The sequence below is a fragment of the Typopeltis vanoorti genome, chromosome 2, assembly GCF_054136105.1.
Source record: "Typopeltis vanoorti isolate ZY-2024b chromosome 2, IOZ_Tvanoo_1.0, whole genome shotgun sequence".
NCBI classification, from domain to species: Eukaryota; Metazoa; Arthropoda; class Arachnida; order Uropygi; family Thelyphonidae; genus Typopeltis; species Typopeltis vanoorti.
In genome coordinates, this window is record NC_143550.1 from 98749324 (window position 1) to 98776851 (window position 27528).

The following is a 27528-nucleotide window of genomic DNA, read 5'->3' on the forward strand; positions in this document are numbered from 1 at the left end:
ACTTTTTCTGTTAAGGTGTTCAAGGAGAGATATGATAAATATTGTGCGGATAGTTTGGGTTTTCAGACTCCATGGAGGTGCATGTATAATAATGATGATGTTTTTTCAGAGAAGAAAGACTTCAAATCAAGGTGAGTTTGGGCATACATATCCCATTAAATGTATAAATTAATAAAAAAAAAAAAAAAAAAAAGCACTTATGAATTCAGTGTAGAGGATAGAATACAAAAAAGATTAAAAAGAGCACCTGAAACACACGAAGTAGGTGATTACTATCTTGAAAGTGTAAAAATGCAAATAAGAAATCAAAGTATATACCTTGAGCATTAAAATAGCAGTAAAAAATCAGAAACTGGACAATCTGAAAATGAGCTGTGATTAATTTTATGACCCTTCAAAAATTCTGGCAAATTATTAGCATCATGTACATACTACAAAATAATGAAAATGATTGGAGTGCATTTCAATCAGTTATAAATGAGCGAGTGCAAAATATGGGTTGAAATTTCATTTTCACTCATTTTCAAGACAAGGAATTTGGCTTACTGAATTTCAGATCCCTTTTTTCCCCATTGTTATAAATTAAATACAATACATAAGCAAAGTGGATATTAGATCCAGCATTATTTCAAAGCCAAGTTTCGTAAGTTGACCAGAGAGATTGCTGGAATACATTCCTCAGCACTGAGTTGCCTTATTTTGGACTACTTAAGACATAGGTGCTGCCTAAGAGTCTATATATTCACAATAGATATTATTTCTGGAAAATTATCCATATTATTCCTCTAAATTAATATTAATTTTTATGTCTATTTTGCCTATTTTTCTTTAGGAGTATCCCTTTTATGATGTCATTGGCTTTTTAATTTTTTAGAGCATTAATGATGTTTTAAAGACATAGATACATGAAGAATATAGAGAAGGAATAATTTTGGACATACCTTTGTAGAATGTACTTGGTTGTCTTCTTTTGGAGCAGCATCAGGCGTGTATAGCAATAAACATTTACATATTACTGCTGAAGTATGACGGGGGGGGGGGGGCAGAAATGTGGAGACAGATGTGAGAGAATTGCAAATAAAACAGGTGTGTGTAAATTTAAAACCTGAGTTTCCAAAGGATGGGCTGTGAATTCTTGGGAGGAAGGTAAAAAATAGAATATGATGAATAGGGGTGGGAGTAACAGGGTGTGAGCAGTTTCAACTGAGTGTCGTCTTCAGAACTTGTGGAGGCTATATCATGTCGGCTTAGTGTTTTTCTCTTGGGTTTATCTGCGTTTTCCATTAGTCAAAATCTTGACCTAATTTTTATGTTGTGGAGCTTCCGAGATTATACAGGATGATCGGTGAATGTTTATGGAGTTTGTCACATTTTATGACAATTGTTTCTGATATTCTAAGCATTGTTTCATTTTCCTGTATGTCTACTATTACGGCTTTGTCAATTTGTGGATCTATAGTCTATATAGTAGCCTTTTATTAGTCCATTTTTATAATGTTTCACTAGCCTGATAGCTGTTTCGAACTGGTTGGTTCTCTTCAGAGACCAGGCAGAAACGTATTTTTTATAGGTGAACTCTTGGCCGGTGCGTAGAAGTAATTACTAAAATAAATAGCCAAAAAGCTTCAGTTCAGCAATGCAAAATTACATAAGCAAAGTGGATATTAGATCCAGCATTATTTCAAAGCTGAATGTGGAAACTATGAAAGTTTCATAAGCTGTCCAGCGAGCTTGAGGGAATACATTCCTCAGCATTCCCGAGCTGCCTTAGTGTTGACTAGTTAACAGGTGCTGCCCAAATGTCAAAATACATTTCTGAAATTTCAAGTTCCTTAGTACTTACTGAATGAGAGTTTTTGCTCTTTTAAGGTTTCTACCTGGTCTCTGAAGAGAACCAACCAGTTTGAAACAGCTGACAGCCCAGTGAAACCTTATCAAAATGGACTAATAAAAGGCAAATATATATACCTACATCTTTTAAGTAGTCCACACTAAGGCAACTCTTGAATGCCAAGGAATATATTCCCACATGCTCTCTGGTCAACTTAAGAAATTTTCATAATTTCTACATTCGGCTTTGAAATAATGCTGGGTCTAATATCCATTTTGCATCACCAAACTGAAGCCTTTTGGCTCTTTATTTTAGTAATTAAATACAATACAATCTTTTGTAACAATTCCTTTCTTAAATTAAAAATTATATTCAGATAATCTCTTATGCAAATTAATTAAATCATTTTTAAGAAATATATATATATCTAACACTTTCATAGGTTTCAATATAAACAGTCAGTTCTAAAAGCTTTATTGTCATCAAAACTACAACGTGTGTGTTTTTTTTCCTGTACATATCTAACAATGACTCCAAACCGAAATACATCTATCCAAATGTAAGACTGCAAATATTTAGCCCATCGAATCTTGTGTCCTAGATTTCACCAATAGCAAAGATTTATTATATTGCTGCTGCTCCAGAAATGATTTCAATCAGTTCTTTGGTAATGACAGCCTGCCTTGTTCTGTTAAATGTCAACGTTAATTTGTCAATCATTTCACCTGAAAAAAAAAAAAAAAATCTAATGAATACTAAATATAAGTAATTTGAATATTTCAATCTGTTCCAAAAATTTATTTTAAGTTACTAATAACTCATCATCATCATCATGCGTATCAAGGATTTAGGCCTAGCATGGCCTGTTCCGGCCTTAGAAGTCGTCGTTGAATCGTTTAAGAGGACCTCCTGTAGGCATCAGGGGGAAGAGCCCCCTAGTTAATCTATAAATTTGTGGTGCACCCTGTTAGGTATCTAACTGGATACTGAACAAATGAGGATGGGCTGGCAATTTGTGATTTAGCCAACCAAATTGTTTTCTTATTGGCTTAAACCAACATATCAAATGATGGTGCAACATGACAGAATTTCATGCAGGCTGGACGTCACCCGGTTAAACAAGGCCCACGTTGTTCTTGCCAGGGGAACCAGGGCAAATGGCAAAAAATCAGCTTTTATAGATTAACTACAGGGGGAGGGGGGGCCTAGTTAATCTATAAATTCGTGGTTCACCCTGTTAGATATCTCCCTGGATACTGAACAAATGAGGATGGGCTGGCAATTTGGGATTCAGCCAACCAAATTGTTTTCTTATTGGCTTAAACCAAAATATCAAATGATGGTGCAACATGACAGAATTTCATGCAGGCCGGGACGTCACTCGGTTAAACAAGGCCCCGTTGTTCTTCCCAGGGAACCAGGGCAAACAGTGAAAAGCCAGCTACTAGAACTAGTCCTAAAACCCACCCCCAACTCAATATCACCAGAGTTCAAGATCGGTACTATCAACATAAGAAGCTTGAATGGCAGAGAAATGGAGCTAGCTGAGGAATTGGATAAGTACCAGATCGACATAATAGGGGTGACTGAAACAAAAAAAGGCAAAAACTGGTGAGATCTTTCTGAGCAATAAATACACAATGCTATATTCAGGTAATGACAATCAAGGAAAAGAAGGAGTAGCTATAGTGTTCAACACTAAATACAAGGCTAATCTTCTTGAATGGTAGACGGTCTCAAGTAGAGTGATGTGGGCAAATATGAGAATGGAGAACTGGAAAATGAGACTTATTTGTGCCTATGATCCCACAGAAAGTTCTACTAAAGTAGAAGTGGAGGAATTTTTTGAAGCTTTACAGAAAGCAACTGGTACAATGAAAAAGGAAAAGTTGGTCCTTGTTGGGGGGATCTAAATAGAAAAGTAGGAAATGATTGAAAGACATACAAAAATGTTTTGGGAAAATTTGGAGAAAAGAGCAAAGCTAATAATAATGGCAGATACCTGTTAAATTTCTGCTCAGGACATGGACTGGTTATTACTAACACAATGTTCCAACATAAAAATGTAAACAAATTCACATGGGAGAGAAGAAACAAGGAATAAGAAAAGTCTCACTGACTATGTTATTGTTGATAGTGATGATTTCCCCCTAGTGCAAGACACCAGTGTACAGAGGATTTGACATTGGAAATGATCACCATTTAGTCTTGAGCAGGATAAAATTGAATTTCATATTGAAAACAATAAAATTTAAGAAAGTTTTAAAGTGAATAAAAGTTGAGCAGCTCTCAGATGTGAACTGTAAAATAAAATACACAAACATATTTAAATCGTACATGTTTTGGTGCGGTCTTTCCTACATCGGACAGACTTCGAGAAGCCTGGAAATAAGACAGAAAGAAAATATAGGCGATGTTAATCACAACAGAACGATCACCTCAGGATTGGCACATCACTTTTCAACTTCGAACCACACTATAGACTGGAATAACAGCTCCATGCCCTACGTGGACGAGGATTACAGGCATCGAGTATTTAAAGAAGCGGTAGTTGTACTACGTACGGGAAGTAACCAAAAAAGAAATCAAGGGGCCAATCTGAACGATACCTGGAAAAATCTAATTAACTCCCTCAGTTCAACAGAGCTACAGTACGCAAATAATCATATTACGCGTTTGCATGTAATGCGTGTTCATGATGCTGAGTAGTTATGTCACGCGAACGGGTCACCCTAGCTACCTAACAGGTACTAACGGTTCTTTGTATTTTGAAACCTTTTTTGCATTTACCTCTTTTTTGTACTATGCAAGCCTTGAGAAAGCTGGTCAGTTACTAGCGAAACCGGTAGGCAATTAGTAAGAGCTTAAGTACGTTGTTAACAATAAATCTTTATTTTGTAATACACAAACATAATTAAAGAAAAATGAAAGAGTTTGAGAACTCTTTCATTTCTTATGTTTTCATGTCACCTTTATCATCTCTCATTCCTTTTACAGCACTCTTTACTCCATTTCTGAGCTTCTTGGAAAAATATAGGAAGGCTTGGAAAAAGGATAGAAAAATCAGAACTCTATGGTGAACACTGGAAGTTAAAGGGGCAGTGAAAGAAAAGAAAGCAAATCAAAAGTTCCTGGCAAATAAGTCAGCTTGTGCTCTCAGAGAATACAGAGACAAATGTAAGAAAGTTAAACACTCTGTAAAACTAGCTAAACAAAAGTCATGGGAGCACTTTGGTAAGAACATAGAAAATAAATATCAAGAAGGTGGCAAGATATTCTGGAGAGTAACAAGAAGCTCAGAAATGGAGGAAAGAGTGCTGTAAAAGGAATGAAAGATGATGACATGAAAACTGGAGAAAAAGATACCCTTAAAGTATGGAGTAATTACTTAGAAAAATTGCTAAATGAAACTAGCAGTGATGACAACATAGTGATAAAAAACACTGACCAGGCATGCAGTCAGGAATATATATTCATATTTGAAGTAGAAAAAGCCATCAAAGGCTTAAAATGTGGAAAAGCAGCAGGAGTAGATGATATTCGACCAGAAATGCTCAAGTATAGAGGTATAAAAGTCTTACAGTGGCTGCACTGCATAGTTCAGAAGGCCTGGACATAAGGACGAATTCCAGATGATTGGAGTAGAGCTCTCTTAGTACCCATATATAAAAAGGGAAATAAAACTGAATGTAAGAATTACAGAGCTATTTCTCTACTGAGTGTTCCTGGTAAGATATATGCAAGTATACTTGAGAAATGGTTGAGAAGGATTGTGGAAGAGAAGCTTGGTGAAAAACAAACTGGATTCAGGCCAAACAGAAGTTGTTAGGATCATATTTTCACTTTACGACGGATAGTGGAGAAATCGGGAATATAACAAAGATCTGTATTTAAGTTTTGTAGATCTGGAAAAAGCATACGACAAGGTGCCAAGAGAGAAGCTATTCAATACGCTACAGTTATATGGTGTCAATGGGGTATTATATCAAGCAATACTTAGTCTTTATTTGAGTTGTAAGTCAGCAGTTAGGATTGAAGGAAGTATAAGAAGATGGTTTAATGTTAAGTCTGGTGTGAGACAAGGATGTACATTATCCCCTCTGTTATTCATTATCTATATGGATCACACATTATGAAGGAAAGTGGTATTAAACATGATATCAAAATTGGAGATGTTAATGTCAGCTCTTTACTTTATGCAGACGATGTTATACTTCTAAATCTGCTACAAGTCTGCAAGATTCCCTGACTAAACTGAATAACTGGTAGTAGATATGGTATGAAGGTTAGCATTAAAAAGGCAAAAACAATGAAAATAGACAAACATTGAAAATGTCAACTGCGTTGTGAACGGAGAACCTGTTGAACAAGTAAAATATTTCAGCTACTTAGGCACGATTTTTAGTGAAGATGGTAAAAGACAACAGAATCGACAAAGCTGGTATGGTAAGCAGTCAACTGAATAAATTGATATGGAATAAGAGAGAAATTAGCCAAAACATTAAATTAGCTGTATGCAGGACAGTGTTCAAGCCAATTTTAACTTATGGATCTGAGAGCTGAGCGAGAAGTAAAACACTTGACCAAAGAACTAGAGACAGCAGATATGAATCCTGAGTAAGATTAGGCGCATGAACAGATGGCATCAGTGGCAATATCATATTTAAAACGAGGATATTAGGAAAGAACCTGCCACTGTCAGCATGCATGAACGTGTTAGCAGAGCTATTCTCAGGTGGTATGGTCACTTATACAGAGTTAACTTAAAAAGATCAACAAAACAAGTGTTCTCTGCCAGGTCGGCAGGAAAAAGACCCAGAGGAAGAACAAGATATAGGTGGATTGATACAGTAAAAAGTGCTTTAGAAGATAGAAATATAAGATCTGATAATGTTGGAGTCTTGACATCTAACACACTGATTTGGAGGAAAATTGTAGATAGGAAGTTAGTAATGATGTAAATTTTTCATGTAGTACTATCATATAATGTACACCCCTTGAGGGTATATATCAGGAATTTGATGATGATAATCTATAAATACAGAAAGTGAAAGATATCAGGAAGTTTCTAAATTTAACCAAGTCTGTTGCTGTAAATGCCCAAAAAATACAAACAAGAAGAAGAATTTAAGAGAAGTTATACAAATATTAACTAAATACCAATGAAGACTGATATACACTGAGATACATTAAAAGAGCAATTAACAATATTAGCCATATAAAATTCAAGTCCAATGATGTAATCTTTGTTTGTATTAGCTTTCTTTTGACTTCTATACATCAAGCAAAATCAAGCTTTGAGTCCTATTAAAAATTATTCCATGTGAGTAAATAGCTTCACTCAATTTCCTAAATCAATGTGATTAGAAACTGCTTCTAAAATAGCATGGCAGTTATGTTTCGATCAATGGTATGGTTTGCAGATGCGACATAAGTGGTTAAACCTGATTTTTCCCATCGATCAAACTGAGAAAATTAGATCATGGAGGACGGGCATTGCATACCTTTTCTTATTTGGGTGACATTGTAAAGTAGCCTGACTTACCTTTTTATGCTTTGGTAACAATACTGCATGTTCCCCTTCCATAATCTAATTTCTCCTGGTTTAACCACTGTGAGGCTCTTTAAGTATAGTATATTCATGGGCATCTCCTGTTACTGCATATTTTTTGGGAATGAAATGCTCTCTCTAAGAGACCTCAAGAGGATGCACAAGATGTGAACTAATCTGGAAATAGCTAACATTGTTTAGCAAAGAATGTAGTTTTTTTGTTTTTTTTTAAATACAGAAATATATGATGCAAACAGAAATCCCACTGAGATATAACAAGAAAATAACTTCTTTATAACATCTGTATTAGGATAACCATTAAGAATGAAATTATTATGTACGATGTTTAATGCTTCAATCATTGTATTTCATAAAATGCAAACATGCTTTATTTTTTATCATGATGAAATGTGCAACATGGTGTGGAGATAACCTATATGGGTAAGGTTCAGAATAGACTTCCAGAAATATACAATTTTTTTTGTTGATCAGAATTAAAAATGTTATTTATTCAAAGTGTGTTCAGAAAAGCACATCAGACTAGAAAAAATTTAGTTCACACTCTCACAATATTTCTAGATTAATGTTCCACTTTAAGCTATCATGAGAAAGTTTCTTCAAATCTTTCCATATAGACATTCACTCTTGGTGTATACAAATAATTACCCACTGAAGTTATACAGTTGTGTACAAATCTCATAAATCCCCCACCCCCCCAATGGTGCCTTGTCGTGGTGGTAGGACTTACATGTCCCAATGACCCTGAGAGCAATGCTGGCAGTAGTTAGGGCCTCCCAAGCCAGACTGGTCAAAGGTGACGGTCCAGACTAAAAGAGACACCTGGTTGGGGGTTTAAGCATGAAGCCGACAACCTCATCTTGTAAAAATCTTACTTGTTAGGAACCAAGCACCAAATAAGCCTCAACATCGGACTGTACAAGATAGAACTTGATCTGTTGCTTGGAATAAAGGATTATGAATTGGAACGTGGCATGTCAGAAGCTTATATAGAGCAGGTGCATTGCAAACTTTAAGTGATGAACTCAAAAAATATAAAATGGATATAGATGCAATTCAGGAAACTAGATGAATTGATAGTGGTGAACATAAATTAGGAGATTATTTGTTATTAAATGGTGGAAATATCACAGGAAGACATGAACTAGGAACAGGATTTATGATACAAAGAGAACTATGGGAGTCGCTCATAAGTTTTGAGGCCATCAACGAGAGACTCAGTAAATACGACTGCTAACAAAAAAATTCAAAATAACCTTAATTAATGCATATGCACCCACAGAGGAAACTGAGCAGGATACATGGATGAATTCTATGATACTCTGGAAGGAATAACTGATGAAATACCAAATAATGACATTATTATACTTTTAGGAGACCTTAATGCAAAAATAGGAAGAGAAAAAATCTATAGACAAACGATCAGAAATAATAGCCTACGTGAAATCTCAAACGATAATGGGATAAGGTTAATAAATTTAGCAATATCCAAGAATCTGATAATAAGTAGCACAACAATTATGTGAAAAGACGTCCACGGACATCACCTGATGGATTAACCCACAACCAAATTGATCATATTTTAATAAAAAAAAGATTTAGAAGCATTATTTATACTTTGAAAATTATAGTATTAATTTATAATTAATTTATAAATATATATTTATAATTTGAAAATTATTTATACTTTGAAAAGTTAGAAACTATAGAGGTGCTGATTGTGATTCAGATCATTATTTGATAGGATCATTAATGAAAGTAAAACTTAAAAACTATTTCAATAAAAATAAAAAAAACATCCTAAACTCAATATTGATAATCTGAAAAACAATAACATAAGATCAAACTATTCTAGTGAAATAAAAGCAGAGCTTAATAATATTGAAGAAACTGAAAATATTGATATGCTATGGAATGAAATTAAGTGTTTTTTAAAAGACATCTGAAAAAGTTTTAGGATTCCAAAATACTTCATACCATAATAAATGATTTAATAACAGATGCAAAGAAGCAACAGAGATGAAAAAAGAAGCTAAGCTTAACCTCCCTACCAGCTAGGACGTCTATAGACGTCCAGATAAATCTGGATACGATTCAATACACCTGTTGAAAGAACATGGATAAGAAGTGCAATTCGGCCAGCATGTCCATTAGAAAGTGTGATAATCCCTCACGCTGAAGAGAGCACTTAATCAGATTATCTCAGGCTCATAGCTGTGTCTCAGTTACCTATAACAAGAAATGCACTTCCTTGTTCTATGCTGGGTAACTGAATTTTAGTTATATTGGATAAACTAAAAATATAGAAATTATTTTTATTTTCTCTTTTTTATTGTAAAAAACAATTTTAATGCCTGGACAAAATAAAGATCCTTGCCTAATTTCTTCACTTAAATATTGCATTACATTCCAGAACAATTTGGTTTTTAATTTTTTTGCTAATTTTTTTCTAATTGCTTACTCCACAAACCATTTTCTTTGTTCTCGAAGAAATTAATTCACAATAATTATTTGAAATATTATTTAACAAAACCAGCTGCCGACGTTTGATATTATATTATATTTTTGTTCAAAATCATGATTCGAAGTATACTTCCCAGATTTCCTGAAGGACATGCTTGAGCGACTTTGCTTTATAAAGAATAATGAAATTCTTTAAACATATCACTAATTTTTTTCCTTTATATTGTATTCTACTGTTCTTTTCACTTTCACCTTCTTGGTTTCCCTGTATAATTGGTCATTACAAAATAAAATTAACGGTTATGATTTAAATTGATATGTATATATTTTCTGCTAGTTCAGATATTATGCTCCAAATTTATAATAAGCAATACTTTTGCTTATATATGTATATATTTAAATTACAAAGTTTTGTATTAAAAATTTCCACTATAAAAGTTCGACAGAATCAACAATATTATTGTCATATTTCTTTTTCTCGTGTGGGAGGAAAACGGTAAAATGCCACTCTTGTAATTGTATCAGATGTTCTAATGGCAAAAATAGTAAGAAAAAAAAAATCATTTGTACTTTCTTTTCAAAACACAAAGTGAGAACATTGTAAATTCACCCAATGAAAAAGAAAATACTCCATATTTTTCTTGTGCTATCTGATTTTTTTCTTGTAGTACAAAGAAGAAATCACTGCGCATAAGATGGTAGAATACAAGAGGGCAGAAATCTGTAGATTGATTACATTATAGCTGATAGAGAATTCATGCCAGAAAAATTATTTATGTAAGAGTTCTAACATCAGCAGATATAACGATATTTTCTTCTAGTTTAGATAGGTGACATTATTAAAGTAGCTAAATCTTTGCTACTATTTACACTAAAATGAATGGGCATGTTTCCCAAGTGAATTACGTTCAAAACAGTTGTCTTGCAAACGATTTATAAAATAAATTCTCTGAAATATATGCAAATTGAATAAGTCTTCAATATAACCTTCCTGCCCTCCCCAAAAAATAAGATTATGTGAAGTATATGGTCCTTTTCTTTTAAAATAATTCAAGTCCTCTTTTTCAGATAATTATATGAAATAATTTATAATTTTTCGATAATAAAAATGAAACTGATCGTTATAAATTAAGAACTTATTTCAGCATAAATACTGTATCAGCCTGTAAAAGAAATGTCTGTATTTTCTTCTATGTTATATGTCTACTAATCAACAATTGAAAACAAAACACGACATTCTTGATGTATCTCGGACTATAGCTTGAGGCACTTTAGTGTCACTTCTAGCTAAGCGTTCTCAATTTTCTTCCTCAATAGCACTGAGAGTAATCTAAGCCTTTACCTTTCCCACCAGCTAAGAGGATTACTACAAGTATTTCTAAGACATAGATTACTTCAGATATAGCACCCAGAAGCATAAGTAAAAATATTTGGATTATTTTAAGAAAAAGAAACTAAAATAATACTACTGAACTTTCTTTTGTGTGGTATGCATATAAATAATTTTATGTGGTGAAAATATAGCATAGTATTTCTAAAATTTCAAATCATTTCAGCAGACAGTAGAACAGTTGGTTTTAGATTGCAAAGAAATAGTGCAGAATTAGAAGCTTCAGGGTACAACATTATTATTGCCTTATTTCTTTTGTCGAAACGGTAAAAGAAGTAATAGATTTTGAATACTGTCTAGAAACGTTTTCTAACCTGTAGAAATTTAGAGTGGTTATGTAATTGAATTCCAGGAGAGGATAAGGATGGGGAGGGGGTAAGCATTAGCAAATATTCAAAATGAGCATAAATGTTGAATTATTCTGTATATGATATCCTTCATATTATATTTTCAACATATCTACAGTGGTTACGCACTGGATATTATAGTAATGTGCATCCTACAAAAAAAAAAAAAGCGAAGAATCCCTGCTAAAACATCATTGGATATAAATTTTTGATACTAAAAAGATTCACAATCGGAAACCGAGTTATGCAATATAACATCGTTTGTTGTTCATAAAACAAAACAAAAAAATTTGTTTCTAAAACTGAAATGTGATGATCCATATAACAGTATTTTGCTAGGAAAGAAAGCAAAAGGTCATATTAATTTCAATAAATATTATTTAAAAATATAAATACGTGACATAATATGTTCAATGCAAACATCTGAAAATTCGCGAAAAAAAGTTGTTTCTATATTGGAACAACCAGTGCAACTGTTCCGTTGCAGTGATTTGAAGAATAAATTTAAAATACAGCAGAATTTGCTACTACTAAATAGATTCATTGCAAAGGCTGATCGATGGTCATTTCAGGATTAATTATTTTCGCACATGTGAAATTCGTTTCAAATTTTGAAGAAACACAATAAATCATTTTAGAGGCAAAAAAGTCAAATATTTTAGGACAGTAAAGAAAATTCCAAGTAAAACAGTGTGAGTAAAGACAGGTGACACAAACTGTTAGTCAGACACTAACAGTTAATCCACGAATGGCTCTAAAATAACCGTGAAGGGATTAACGGTGGAGGGAGGTAATGGCATGATGCAAGGGACAATGTCGATGAAGTTTTGATCCATGCAGAATGCTATGGTGGGCTGGATATTTCATCCACCTCAGCCGGTAGGGAGGTTAAATGGTTTCAGAACCAACAGGACAACAACAATAACTATCAAAACTAGATCTGCTAGCATAGAATCAGGCAAGAAAAAAGACGATATCTAAAAGAATTAATAGATAAAACTGATAAAGAGAATAGATATAAAATTACAAGGAACTTTTTTCAAAGTATAAATAAACTAAAGACAGGCTATTAGTCAAGAACTGCAATAATTAATGATAATAAAGGACAGATTACTGCAAATGACAAACAGATGGCTGAAAGGTGGAGGGAATATTTCATACAGCTGCTAAATTGCCAAAATCCACATTACCAAATCCACATTAACAAAATCCTAAATTGTCAAAAGCAACATTCCTAGCCAAAATTTACTCTATTTGTGAACCAGAAGTTAAAGAGCCATCATTTAGTGAAGTAGAAACAAGCATTAAACCTCTTAAAAATAATAACGCTGCAGGATTTGATAAAGTCACATCTGAACAAATTAAATATAGAGCAAAAGAATTAACTAACAAACTGTTCATACTAATTAAACTCATATGGAAAAATTAAAAACTGCCAGAATACTGGAAAGAATCAATAATAATCCCCATCCACAAAAAAAGGTGATAAAAGGAAATGTGAAACTACAGAGGCATCTCACTTTTAAATGCTAGTTACAAAATCCTGTCTGATATTATCCTAAATAGAATTATACCATATGCAGAGGAGATTCTTGAAGAATATCAGGCAGGATTCAGAAGAAATCGATCAACCACTGATTACCTTTGACAAATTCTAGAGAAAAATTGGAAATACAATAAAGAGAGTCAATCTCTTCATTGACTTCCAAAAAGCATATGATAGTATACATCGAAAAAGTCTATGGAATATCTTAAAAAGAATTTGGAATACCAGAAAAACTAATCAGATTGATCAAAATGTGTGTACAGTAAAATCAATGTAGAGTCCTCGCTAACAACATATTGTCAGAGCCATTCAATGTCTCCACAGGTTTAAAACAAGGAGAGTATATCACCTATAATATTCAACATAGCCTTAGAAAAAATAATTCGAGAAACAACGAAAAGTACTGTGTCATGCTCTGCATCATTCCTGGGAGGTATGAAGATGATATTGATATTATAGCAGAAAGTGTAGATGATATAACTGAAACTTTTATAAACCTTAAAACTCTTCCGAAAAAATAGGTCTTAATATTAACCAAAAAAAAAAAAAACAGAATATTTAAAAGTATCTAGACATAATGATCTCAATAAGCAATCAGCTATTCAATTTGCTGACATGATACTGAAAAACTCAATACAATTTAAATATCTAGGCTATATAATAACTAAAGATAATAAGATCCAAACAGAAACAAAGATGAGAATCCAAGCAGGTAATAAATCATATTTCTCACTTCAGCACCTCCTCTCATCTAAAAATCTATCATATGAATCTAAAATAAATACCTACAGAATGCTAATTAGACCAGTCATATTATATGCTGCAGAGACATGGAATATAACAAAAGCTGATGAAGATCAATTACGATGCTTCGAAAATGAAATCTTAAGAAAAATATTTTGTCTGATGAAAGATCCTGTGACAGATGAACGGAGAAGACAAACAAATAAAGAACTCTATGAACTTTATAAGAAGCCACTAATAATAAATGAAATCAGAGCTAATCACATGATATGGTTAGGTCACCTGGATAGAATGGAGGATAACAGGCTAGTGAGGCGAACCTTTTTACACTCCCAAATGGAAGATGTCCTAGAGGAAGACCCCACAGAAGATGGATGGATAACATTGAAATGGACATGAAAGAGCTGAAGCTGCAAAACTGGAAGGAGTTGGCTAAAGATAGGAAAAAATGGAGAACTGTGGTGCTTGCAGCTAAGAAACTTAAGGGTTCATGAAGCTCAAGAAGAAGTATTAATCTCATTTTTCCAGATGCAGAAGCCAAAATGAAGACAGCATTTATATTCTGGAGAAAAGATTTTTGACATGAATGAGGACTATCATCTAGTACACTGGTAAAAAAAAGTACCGTATATACCAGTGGCTTCACGTGCCCATTTAGGTTGGGTGTGCTATCGTGTGGCTTATACACCATGCTACAAAATTCAAGTCAATTTGACCTCATGATTGCATTTTTATTGATGTCTGAAAGTTTTAAGAGTGCACAGTGCATCAATGTTCATCTTAACTGGTCCAATGCAATTAATTGTAGGATAACTTTCAATACTTTATTAATTGATAAATTAATTTTAAATATGGAAAGCATAAAGGTCAAATGAACAATAGCTATGCTTCACACGCTCCGTTTATGTGAGATGCACAAAGGGTGCTTCAATAATCTAATGACAACGATAATCTAATCTCACCACAAGACGCCTTGTGGTGAGATAAGATTATCAAATACTAAAGTGAGACGCAAATAATTTGAATTTTGATATGATTTTTAAATACAGCCATATAATATGCACAGAAATTGAAAAAAGTAATCACTTGGGAAATTATTATTTTTCTAGATTAAACCAAAGAAAGGCTGAAATAACTCTTTTTATTTATTATACACAAGTTCCAATCCCATATGGCTATAATCATACAATCCATGAAAGCTCTGGCATTCAATACATCATTCAATAAAACAGGACATTCAATACATCATCCACACTGTTTCCAATTGTAAATACAGACAAAAAAAGTTATCAATTATTTATAGATATATCTATAATATATATATTTATAATTTTGGCCTGGTTGGCCGAGTAGTTAGCGTATCCACTCTCCATCCAAAAGCCTGCGGGTTCGAATCCTGTAATGGGCATGGATGTTTGTGATTGTCTGTAAAAACACTAGTGGTGGCGATGGGTGGTGGATGTCGTTGGTGTAGATGATGGTAGTTGTGGTTTGTAGTAGTTGGTGGATTGAGTGATTGGTGGAGACAGAGTTGTAGAGTAGGTGCCCTCCCTCAATAAGTCTTTGGACTGCCCGGAGGTGTCATGTAATAATAATATTAAAAAAAAAAAAAACTTGTTTATATCAATGTCATAAACACGTCAGTTCACACTTCATGCACATAAAACAGATGAAACTCAGAAAAAAAAAAAAAAACAGCAACTCATGACAAATGACAACATTCAATTGGATTGTTTTGCACAATAACCAATCATGGCCAACAACTTCTGGATGCTACTGTCTAGGTGCACACCCTGCCTTGCCTCCTGGGTTGTTTAAAATCACTGGAATGCCAAGAATTTGGCACCATTTGCACATCTGTTTAAAGGGCTCAAAGGTGTCTGTATTTGTGATAGCATACCCAGGCTATTAACGCAAACGTGATGCAATGTTTACATTGAAAAGTGTCCTCTTCAATAAGTATTAGTATATTGTGTTTAATTTTAGGAATCACATGAAGCCAGGAAACAATTAGAGGGGTCTTTAACAGGAATAAATGCAAAAATACAATAATGATGATACTGCTATTTCGTGAGTGCACTGCACACCTAGAACACCAGGAATACACCTAGCTTAGCCAGAAGAATACCTGATGAAAAGATTTATGTTAATGTTTAGTGGAAAAAACAGACATCTAAAGCTAATAATTAACTAAATTTATTCAACTAATTAGATTACTAAGCCAATATTTCGAGCACAGGCACACTAGTAGGAAGGCAAACAGACTGACTGTAAAAGGCAGGTTCCTACAGTTTTAACTGGCACCCTCTATGGGTGCAGTAATGAACACTTGCTGAAGGTCTCAAAATATTCTCCCAGATTTTGGTAATGTAGTCTATCTGATTCGAATCTGTTTCTGTATAGGAGAGAGGTTCCCCCATTGGATCTGGTAATTTGTATCTATTGCAATGTCTTCCACTCCAGCCATAGGTAAACAAATCAAGAGTTATTTTAAATGACAGAATGAATGAACAAATTGAATGAAATTGAATTGAATGGTCTAGGCACGATACTGCTCCAGGAGCATTCTGCTGACTCTGAAAGAATGAAGTGCCCACTTAGAAGCCCTGATTTAAATCCCATTGAAAACTTTTGGTGGGATACTATCAAGCAGAGTGTTTGGGTCCATGCTCCATCACCACTGAACTTCAGAAAATTGTGGACAGCTCTGGATGACGCATGGATTGCCATACCTGCGAAACATTTTTGCAAGATTGTGGAGTCTTTGCCTCATTGTGTGGTGGCTGCTATCAGGGCTAGAGAGTGGGAGGGGTCAACACATTACTAAGTCACTATCCCTAATTCAATGGTTCAGCGTATAACTTTGCAATTTTATTCTAGTTTAGTTTAACCAAGCTACAGACAACTGTTTATCTTTCCGTATTCTTTGTTTTAGATCTTAGGGCTGTAGACATCACTATTTAGAAATCTCTATCATTTAATCAAATGATTCACAACTATCCTTAAGGTTTAATGCAGCTTTTTTTTTTTTTTTTGTCATTCTTCAATTCCTGATATGTACCTTCAAGTGGTATACAGGATGCTATGGTAGTACTACAACTGTCCATCATAGTTATTTAACTAAAAGAAACACACGTTGAATGATATAATCACGTAATCACAAGAAAGATATTTATTTAACCAAATATTTCGGTCTGGAAATAGCAGACCATCGTCAGTGGTCTGCTATTTCCAGACCACTGACATTAAATCACTAAGTACTTACTTAGTGATTTAACATCACGCGGCGTGTTATAATTTTAACGATCTATTGTTAGTATTCTAGCTTGTATTTTTTAAACTCTTCTTGTATTACCACTGACGATGGTCTGCTATTTCCAGACCGAAACATTTGGTTAAATAAATATCTTTCTTGTGATTACGTGATTATATCATTCAGCCTTATGTCGCAAGTATCCTTGAAACAACAGAAACACACGTATTAACCACAGTGAAAATTATTTAATTGTAAATATTTCATCCTAAGTATATTAGGACATCATCAGTACAGTAGTTTAAACAATAATAGGAATAACATACAGCTAGGGCGCATGATTACAATAGAATCTCATTAAACGTGCCTAACGTGTTACAGAAGTAAAAAAAAAAAAAAAAAACTAATAATTATTTTACACAATTTTGTATGACAATTTCCCATACTTTAGGAATAGTAAGAACGTCATTGCGGTTTAAATTTGGTCTGTGTAGTAGGGCTTCAGAACTTTCTTTATATAAATGTTCATGCTTGTATAAAGATCTATGTAAAAGTTTCAACTTTTCCACGGAATTGGATTTTCAATTCAGTGTTGAGAGAGGGCAGATTTCTGCGGTTTAAAAAGACAAATGTGGTCTTGATGTTCCGAGATGCATTTCTGAACAGACCTACCTAACTGTCCAAAGTAAGACAATTGGCATGAGCATGGAATCTCATAAATGCCAGGCAACATCAAAGGTGAGAATTTGTCCTTAGGAGAAGGTAACAGGTTATAAATTTGGTAGATAGGTTTGTAAGTAGTGGCAAAATTGTATTTCTTCATAATTTTAGAAAGACATTCGGAGATGCCTTTGACGTAAGATATGGGAATCCTATGGACTTCTTCTTGTCTGGTTTGATGTGTGGGGAAAGTGACTGATGATTTTTTGAGTTGTTTTAGGATTATATCCATTTAGGATGGCTGTATTTTTGATTACTTCTAATTCTTGGTTTAGAGATTCTTCAGAGGAGCAGAATTTGTGTGCTCTGGAAACTAGTGATTTCATAATGCCAGATTTCTGAGATGGATGATGAGTGGAAGAATGTAGCGACCTGAAAAAGTAGGCTTGCGAAAGACGGAAGTGGCGATGGAACCATCTTCTTTCCTTTCAATGTGTAAATCCAAAAAGGAGATATCCTGTGGAGATTCTTTTTCTAACGTAAAGTTGATGCGATGATGAAGGTTAATTTTATCTAGAAACAGTTGTAATTCATGTTCGGGATGATCCCAGACTGTAAATACGTCGTCGACATATCTTAACCAAATTTTGGTTTGGGTTCAAAAGTGAATATTTTTTCCTCAAGGTGTTCTAGAAACAAGTTTGCTAAGTTTGGTGATAAAGGAGATCCCGTTGCTGTTCCTTCTTCTTGCTTGTAAATTTGACCTTTCCAGGTGAAGTAACCTGATGCAATAACAAACTTGAACAATTCAACTATATCAGATGGAAATTTTTGAGTTAGTAATTCTATTGTTTCATTTTGGGGAATGTTCGTGAAGAGGAAGACACTGTCGAAGCTGATTAACAAGTCAGTTTTTGACAGGTGAATGTCTTTCATTTTTGTGTGAAACTCTGTAGAATTTTTGATTGAAGAGACTGAGTGGGCTATGTGAGGATGGAGAAGATTAGATAAGAATCTTGATAACTTGTAAGTTGGAATGCTGATACAGTCTACGACGGGTCTGAGTGGAACATTAGTTTTGTGTAGCTTAGGTAAGCCATAAATTCTAGGAGGTCTGGCATGGTATGTCTTAAGTTTTTTGATTGTTTCTTCATCTAAGGAGGAAGTTGCATTAAGTAGCGTATTTAATTTTCTGAGTTGACATTTTGTAGGATCATAATCCAATTTGGCATAAGTCTTACGATCTCAAAGAAGCAAATTCATTTTTCAGTCATATGAATTGGTATCAAGAACCACAGTGGTATTTCCTTTAAACATTCCCCATAAAGAAACAATAGAATTACTAACTCAAAAATTTCCGTCTGATACAGTTAAATTGTTCAAGTTTGTTATTGCATCAGGTTACTTCACCTGGAAAGGTCAAATTTACAAGCAAGAAGAAGGAACAGCAATGGGATCTCCTTTATCACCAAACCTAGCAAACTTGTTTCTAGAACACCTTGAGGAAAAAATATTCATTTTTGAACCCAAACCAAAATTTGGTTAAGATATGTCGACGACGTATTTGCAGACTGGGATCATCCCGAACATGAATTACAACTGTTTCTAGATAAAATTAATCTTCATCATTGCATCAACTTTACGTTAGAAAAAGAATCTCCACAGGGTATCTCCTTGTTGGATTTACACATTCAAAGGAAAGAAGATGGTTCCATCGCCACTTCTGTCTTTCGCAAGCCTACTTTTTCAGGTCGCTACATTCGCAATTCTTCCACTCATCATCCAGCTCAGAAATCTGGCATTATTAAATCACTAGTTTCCAGAGCACACAAATTCTGCTCCTCTGAAGAATCTCTAAACCAGTTTTTAGATTGGATAACACTGTTATCTTTAATTCCTGGATAACACTGTTATCCAGGAATTAAAAGTAATCAAAAATACAGCCATCCTAAAATAACTCAAAAAATCATCAGCCACTTTCCCCACACATCAAACCAGACAAGAAGTCCATAGGATTCCCATACATTACGTCAAAGGCATCTCCGAACGTCTTTCTAAAATTATGAAGAAATACAATTTTGCCACTACTTACAAACCTATCAACCAAATTTACAACCTGTTACCTTCTTCTAAGGTCAAACTCTCAACTTTGATGTTGCCTGGCATTTATGAGATTCCATGCTCATGCCAATTGTCTTACTTTGGAGAGACAGGTAGGTCTGTTCAGAAACGCATCTCGGAACATCAAGACCGCATTCGTCTTTTTAAACCACAGAAAATTGGCCTCTCTCAACATGGAATTGAAAATCCAATTCCGTGGAAAAGTTGAAACTTTTACATAGATCTTTATACAAGCATGAACGTTTATATAAAGAAAGTTCTGAAGCTCTACTACACAGACCAAATTTAAACCGCAATGACGTTCTTACTATTCCTAAAGTATGGGAAATTGTCATACAAAATTAATAATTATTATTAGTTTTTTTTTTTTTTACTTCTGCAACATGTTACGCCTGTTTAATGAGATTCTATTGTAATCATGCGCCATAACTGTATGTTATTCCTATTATTGTTTAAACTACTGTACTAATGATGTCCTAAGATACTTAGGATGAAATATTTACAATTAAATAATTTTCACTGTGGTTAATACATGTTTTTTTAGTTATGATCTCCCCACAGGTTTCGTTATTTAAAAAAAATAAAGTTATGAAAATTACTACAATTTGCTTATTTAAAAATCGTTTAAGTATCTGACAATGAAACAAAAAAGTCACTGTTATCCATATTGATTAAGTAGTAATTTTAAAATTTCATATGACAGGCCAAGTAAGTAAGTCCACTGGTTGTTGTTTTTTTTCCCTTGATTGATGGAATTTTGTTAAAATTTTTAGAAATATTATTTAAGTCAGATATCACTGAATGTTATTCAGATATAGGATTAAATAACATCATCCTTACCAGCATTTTTGGTAGCAGCATCCATGGCAGTCATTCGAGAGCTCTGTTCACTACATGAATTTTCTTTCATGGCATAAAAGATCAAACTTGCTAAAGAATATTCTTGGTAAGAACGTAAAACATCAGCATCCAAACTGTCATATATTGTCAATTTTTCGGCATTATTTATTGCATCTAGACTAAATACTGGTATTTCAGTTGTTTCATAGGAGACAACAGATCTGAAAGACAAGGTCAAACATTACGTAACATTAAAAAAAAAAAATTAAATTATTAAACTTTTTTTTTTTTTTTTGGATTTATACCTTAATATTTAATTAATAATATTTCTAAAGAGTGGGGTGCTTCAGGGTCTGTATAACTGAGAGGAAAACTCCACATAGCCTTTAAAGAAATGCAGAAAACCGACCAGGACTTCTGACCTAATATCCAATCCTCACCTTCTCGTGGTGCACCCTGGTGGGAATCTCCTTGGATACTGGACGAACGAGGATAGGCTGGCAATTTGGGATTTAGCCGACCAAATTGTATTCTTATTGGTTAAACCAAAATAAAAAATGATGGCACAACATGACAAAATTTCATGCCGGCTGGGGCGTCACCTGGTTAAACAAGGCCCCTGTTGTTTTCGCCAGGGAACCAGGGCGAACAGCGAAAAGTCAGCTACTGGAACAAATCTGAAAACAAACCCCAACTCAACATCACCAGAGTTAAAGATTGGTACTATCAACGTAAGAAGCTTGAATGGCAAAGAAATGGAGCTATCTGAGGAATTAGATAAGTTCCAGATCGACATTATAGGGGTGACTGAAACAAAAAAGACTAAAACTGTTGAGATCTTTCTGAGCAATAAATACAAAATGTTATATTCAGGCAATGACAATCAAGGAAAAGAAGGAGTAGCAATAGTATTCAACACAAAACACGAGGCTAATCTTCTTGAATGGCAGTCAGTCTCAAGTGGAGTAATGTGGGCAAATATGAGAATGGGGAACTGGACAATGAGACTTATTTGTGACTATGGTCCCACAGAAGGTTCTACTAAGGTAGAAGTGGAGGAATTTTTTGAGGCTTTAGAAAAAGCAACTGACACAATGAAAAAGGAAAAGTTGGTCCTTGTTGGGGATCTAAATAGCAGAGTAGGAAATGATTGTGAGACATACAAAAATATTTTGGGGAAATTTGGAGAAAAGAGCAAAGTTAATAATAATGGCAAATATCTGTTGGATTTCTGCTCAGGACATGGACTGGTTATTACTAACACCATGTTCCGACATAAAAATGTGCACAAATTCACATGGAGAGAAGAGGCAAGGAATAAGAAAAGTCTCATCGACTATGTTATTGTTGATAGTGATGTTTTCTCCCTGGTGCATACAGAGAATTTGAAATTGGAAGTGATCACTATTTAGTTTTGAGCAGGATAAATTGAATTTCATATTGAAAAGAATAACATGTAAGAAAGTTTTAAAGCGAATAAAAGTTGAGCAGCTCTCAGATGTGAACTGTAGACTAAAATACACAAAGATTATTGAAGAAAAAATGAAAGAGTTTGAGAACAGGAATCTAACCTTGGAGATTCAGTGGCAAGCCTTGAAGAAAGCCCTGATTGATTCAGCTAGAGAGGCATGTGGTGAAGTTGTATGCAAGGATAGAAAAAGAACTCCATGGTGGACACAAGAAGTTGAAGAGGCAGTGAAGGAAAAGAAGAAAGCATATCAAAAGTTCCTGGCAAATAAGTAGCTTGTGCTCTTAGAGAATACAGAGACAAATGCAAGAATGCTAAACAGTGTGTAAAACTAGCCTAAACAATAGTCATGGGAGAACTTTGGCAAGAATATAGAAAATAAATATCAAGAAGGTGGCAAAATATTCTGGAGGTTGTTGAAGAAGCTTAGGAATGGAGAAAAGAGTGCTGTAAAAGGAGTTAGAGATGATAAAGGTGACATGAAAACAGGAGAAAAAGATATCCGTGAAGTATGGAGTAATTACTTTGAAAAACTGCTAAATGAAACACTGACCAGGCATGCAGTCAGGAATATATATCCATACTTGAAGTATAAAAAGTCATCAAAGGCTTTAAATGTGGAAAGGCAGCAGGAGTAGATGATATTCGACCAGAAATGCTGAAGTATGGTGGTATAAAAGTCTTACAGTGGCTGCACTGCATAGTTCAGAAAACCTGGACAGAGGGACGAATTCCCGATGATTGGAGTAGAGCTCTCATAGTACCCGTATATAAAAAGGGAAATAAAACTGAATGTGAGAATTACAGAGGTATTTCCCTACTGAGTGTTCTTGGCAAGATCTATGCAAGTATACTTGAGAAACGGTTGAGAAGAATTATGGAAGAAAAGCTGGGTGAAGAACAAGCTGGATTCAGGCCAAATAGAGGCTGTCAGGATCAGATCTTCACTTTACGACAAATAGTCGAGAAAGCATGGGAATATAACAAAGATCTGTATTTAAGTTTTGTTAATTTGGAAAAGGCATATGACAAGGTGCCAAGAGAGAAGCTATTCAATATGCTACAGTTATATGGTGTCAATGGGGCATTATATCAAGCAATACTTAGTCTTTATTTGAGTTGTAAGTCAGCAGTTAGAATTGAAGGAAGTACAGGAAGATGGTTTAATGTTAAATCTGGTGTGAGACAAGGATGTACATTATCCCCTCTGTTATTCATTATCTATATGGATCACATTATGAAGGAAAATGGTATTAAACATGATATCAGAATTGGAGATGTTAATGTCAGCTCTTTGCTTTATGTGGATGATGTTATACTTCTAAATAAATCCACTACAAGTCTGCAAGATTCTCTGACTAAATTGAATAACTGTTGTAATAGATATGGTATGAAGGTCAGCAATAAAAAGACAAAGACAATGAAAATAGGCAGAATTATTGAAAATGTCAAATGTGTTGTGAATGGAGAACCTGTGGAACAAGTAAAATATTTCAGCTACTTAGGCACGATTTTTAGTGATGATGATGGTAAATTAAATATAGAAATACACAACAGAATCAACAAAGCTGGTATGGTGGGAAGTCAATTGAATAAATTCATATGGAATAAGAGAGAAATTAGTCGGAACACTAAATTATATACAAGACAGGTTCAAACCAGTTTTAACTTATGGATCTGAGAACAGAATCGGAAGTAAAACACTTGACCAAAGACTAGAGACTGCAGATATGAGGGTCCTGAGAAAGATTATAGGCATGAACAGATGGCATCAATGGCAATATCATATTAAAAACGAGGATATTTGGAAAGAACTTGACAATGTCAGCATCCAGGAATGCGTTAGCAGAGCTAATCTCAGGTGGTATGGTCACTTAAATAGAATTGGGGAAGAGAGATTAGCAAAACAAGTGTCCTCTGCCAGGTTGGCAGCAAAACGACCCAGAGGAAGACCAAGATATAGGTGGATTGATACGGTACAAAGTGCCTTAGACGATAGAAATATAAGATCTGATAATGTTGGAGTTTTGACAAGTAACAGACTGATTTGGAGGAAAATTGTAGATAGGAAGTTAGTAATGATGTAATTTTTTTCATGTAGTACTATCATATCTTGTACACCCCTTGTGGGTACATGGCAGGAATTTGATGATGATGATATTTCTAAAGAGTAAAAAAGTGGCAGATGATATTGGCTAACAAATGTGCACACACACAGCATACTTCTCTCACATGATAATCTCAGCCAAACATGACTGGAAATCCATAACACATTAGTGCAATGGGTAGGATAAGGGATGAGATAATTTAGGAACCCTAACATGAGAGACAAAAAATAACTTTTTTCCAAGCAATTTTCACAAATATCCACACTACAGTGGATAAGAAACACCAACAGACTGGAAAGTAAAGTACTATTCACTCACTCAACACTGGATAACGGTGTATTAAAATACTTGTTTGTAAAGAAAATATTAACAAAATTCCAATAATTATCATTACTATAATTTACATTTTTCGCAAAGCTTCAAACCTATGCAAGATCTAGCCTAAACCTGCCTATACTTATGAATCTTGAATATGAATATTAACTCATATCACTACCAGTTCCAAACTACCCAATCCAGTAGCATATTACAATTTCTCATTAATTGTATAATACAGTTTATGGACCCCTCTCGCAATAAGCCTATATATAATAATAAACATTAATACATAATGAGGATGATTGCTTTACTAGAAAAGATAACATAGCACTTTAAAAAGATAATTTACTTTACAATTTTCTCAATATACTTTTTTTTGTAGTAAATATTATAATAAGGTTAAAAATTACATTATATGGAAATCAATACAGAATAACATCTATATATTTAAAACAAATCCATTTTGTCATTATCTGTTTCAACAGGAGTATTTCTAAAAAGTATTAATCGTTATTATTACTGCTATTGCACGGACATCTCTGTGCAGTCCTAAGACTTATCATGGAAGACCCAATATATTAATACAATACAATACCTATTGTACCTCTCCTTGAAACCATTAACAAATGACTCAGGCAAACCCATTCTATTCATTCAACACTCTCCAAGCAAAAAAAACTAGTCCTCACATCCTTGCTAACCACATTCTTACCTAACTTCCTGGGATGACCTCTTGTTCTGCTCCCTCTAGCCAAGTGTTGAAACATTTCCCCTACATCAATCATATAAAATCCTTTAAGTAATTTAAATGTTTCTCTCATATCTCTCCTTTTTCACCTATCAATTAACTTATACAGACCACTCACCATTTGGTTGCTTGCCTCTGAATCCTATCCACGACTTCCTCATCCCCAAGAAACCCAGGAGACCAGACCTGAGCAAAGTAATCCAGATGTGGATATATCAAGGCCTTATAAAGAGAAATAACTTATTTATCTCTACTTTTGGTGTTTTCTTCAATAGCCAATTAATCCCATGAGCTACCCTGGCTACTTTAGCAATGTGCCCTCTAAACTTCAACTCTATCTTCTGCTACCCCCAAATCCCCACATACATCAATTTCGTGGAGTATAGTTCCCTCGATGTGGTACACAGCTTGTAATCTTTATATCCCAAAATGCATCACTTGACACTTTTCCACATTAAATCGACATCAATTATGTTTTGTTCATACTGTCAGCTGATTCAAATCATCCTGCAAGCTCTCTACATCACCTAGATTAACTAGTACACTACCCAACTATAAATCATTAGCAAATTATTTCTTATATCATTTATGTACAAATTAAACAGCAGTGAGTCCAAGCACAAAGCCCTGTGGCACACCACTGGTCACCTGCCTTCTCCTGGATTCTGCTCCTCCATATACTATCTATCCCCATTTGTTGGTTTGCATAATAGAGTTCTATGTGGTATCCTTTCAAATGCCCTTGCAAAATCTAGCAGTATCATGTATCCATTTCCTTTATCCAAATAAACTAGTAACCTATTATAAAAAGTTAGATTACAAAGGCATTACCTACCCTTCACAAAGCCATGCTGCCCCTCAGAGTACTATATTCTTATCCACCCATTACTGAATTCTCTTTTTGGCCAACTTTTACAGTACTTTTACCAACATTCCTGAAATACTGACTGAGATCCTCCTTTATGCAAAGGAATTATTTTGCCTTCCTTCCAGTCTCTTGAGACCGTGCTAGAGCTCAGACTTAAGTTAAACAGCCTACTGAAAGGTATCAGCAGTTCCCCTGCACATTCTCTTAAAATGTGAGCAGATGTCCCATCGAATCCCACAGCTGTATTTGCATTCAGATTCTGCAACATCCTAAATACCTCTAATTCATCAACCTATGTTCTCACATCAGTCCCATCATCTCTCTGCCATAACTATCTTCACTTGGATGAAATACCCTTGCAAAATGGTCACTCAGTAGCTCAACAATTTCATTTGCCTCTGTTACCTCACATATTACCATCTGCATTCATTAAATTTATCCTTCCACAGTCATTCTTCTTCTTCCTATTTGCCACATAATGAAAAGTCTTTTAAGGATTTGATTTCCCTTCTCCTCTTCGCTAATTTCTTCTCATAATATGATTTTACCTTCTTTAACATGCTGGTCAATTTTCTTCACTGATCTTTGTACTCTTCATAAGTTAGCTGGTCACCTTTCTCCTTCCTTATACACCCTCCACAAAATTTTCTTTTTTTGCAGCTCATTCTTAATGATACTATCATCCATCTCACTCATATCCGATTTATCTTCCTGACCTTTTTTTACTTTATACACACACTTTTATACTTTGACTCCTTATCTTGGTGACTGCAATTCATTTGCTATCACCTATCATCAGCAGTAGCCCCCCCCCTCTGTCCTGTCTATTCTTATCCTCCCTGAAAATACTAAATCCATCACATGTCAACTATGTCATATGCTGTTAGGCAAGTCTCACTGATGCCTATAATTTTTGGCATGGTTTCACTAACCAATACCAAAACCTCTTCCCTCTTATTTCTCAAAAATTAGTATATAGAAACTGTAGCATCCCTTAAGCCCCTAAGCACCCTTTACATCCTGAATTGATTATACCATTTGATATTGTTGCCTGAGAGACTACAGTCTGCATTTTTTTTGTTCATTCATTTCATAGGTGCCTTCACATACATGCTCGTCTGATCTGTCCTAATTTCTTTAATTTTTCTGACTTTGCACTTTCACATTCTCAGTGAATAAAGCATTCTCCAGACATCTAACTCTGAATCCGTTTAACTACACTCCATCATCATTATACAAATCTTTACATCCATC

At 34.4% G+C, this 27528-nt stretch overlaps 1 protein-coding gene across 1 annotated transcript in view; it reads right to left on the reverse strand.

The window, feature by feature from the left end:
- Positions 1 to 2282: 2282 nt before the first annotated feature.
- The window catches only part of ATPsyngamma (ATP synthase, gamma subunit), a 79965-nt gene continuing 54719 nt past the window's right edge, over positions 2283 to 27528 (reverse strand). Inside the window, exons 6-7 of the mRNA XM_090406986.1 lie at positions 20765 to 20985; positions 2283 to 2556 (exon numbers count right to left, since the gene is read on the reverse strand). Coding sequence (XP_090263112.1) covers positions 2456 to 2556; positions 20765 to 20985 — 322 coding nt within the window. The 3' untranslated portion in view covers positions 2283 to 2455. The remainder of the gene's footprint in view (positions 2557 to 20764; positions 20986 to 27528) is intronic.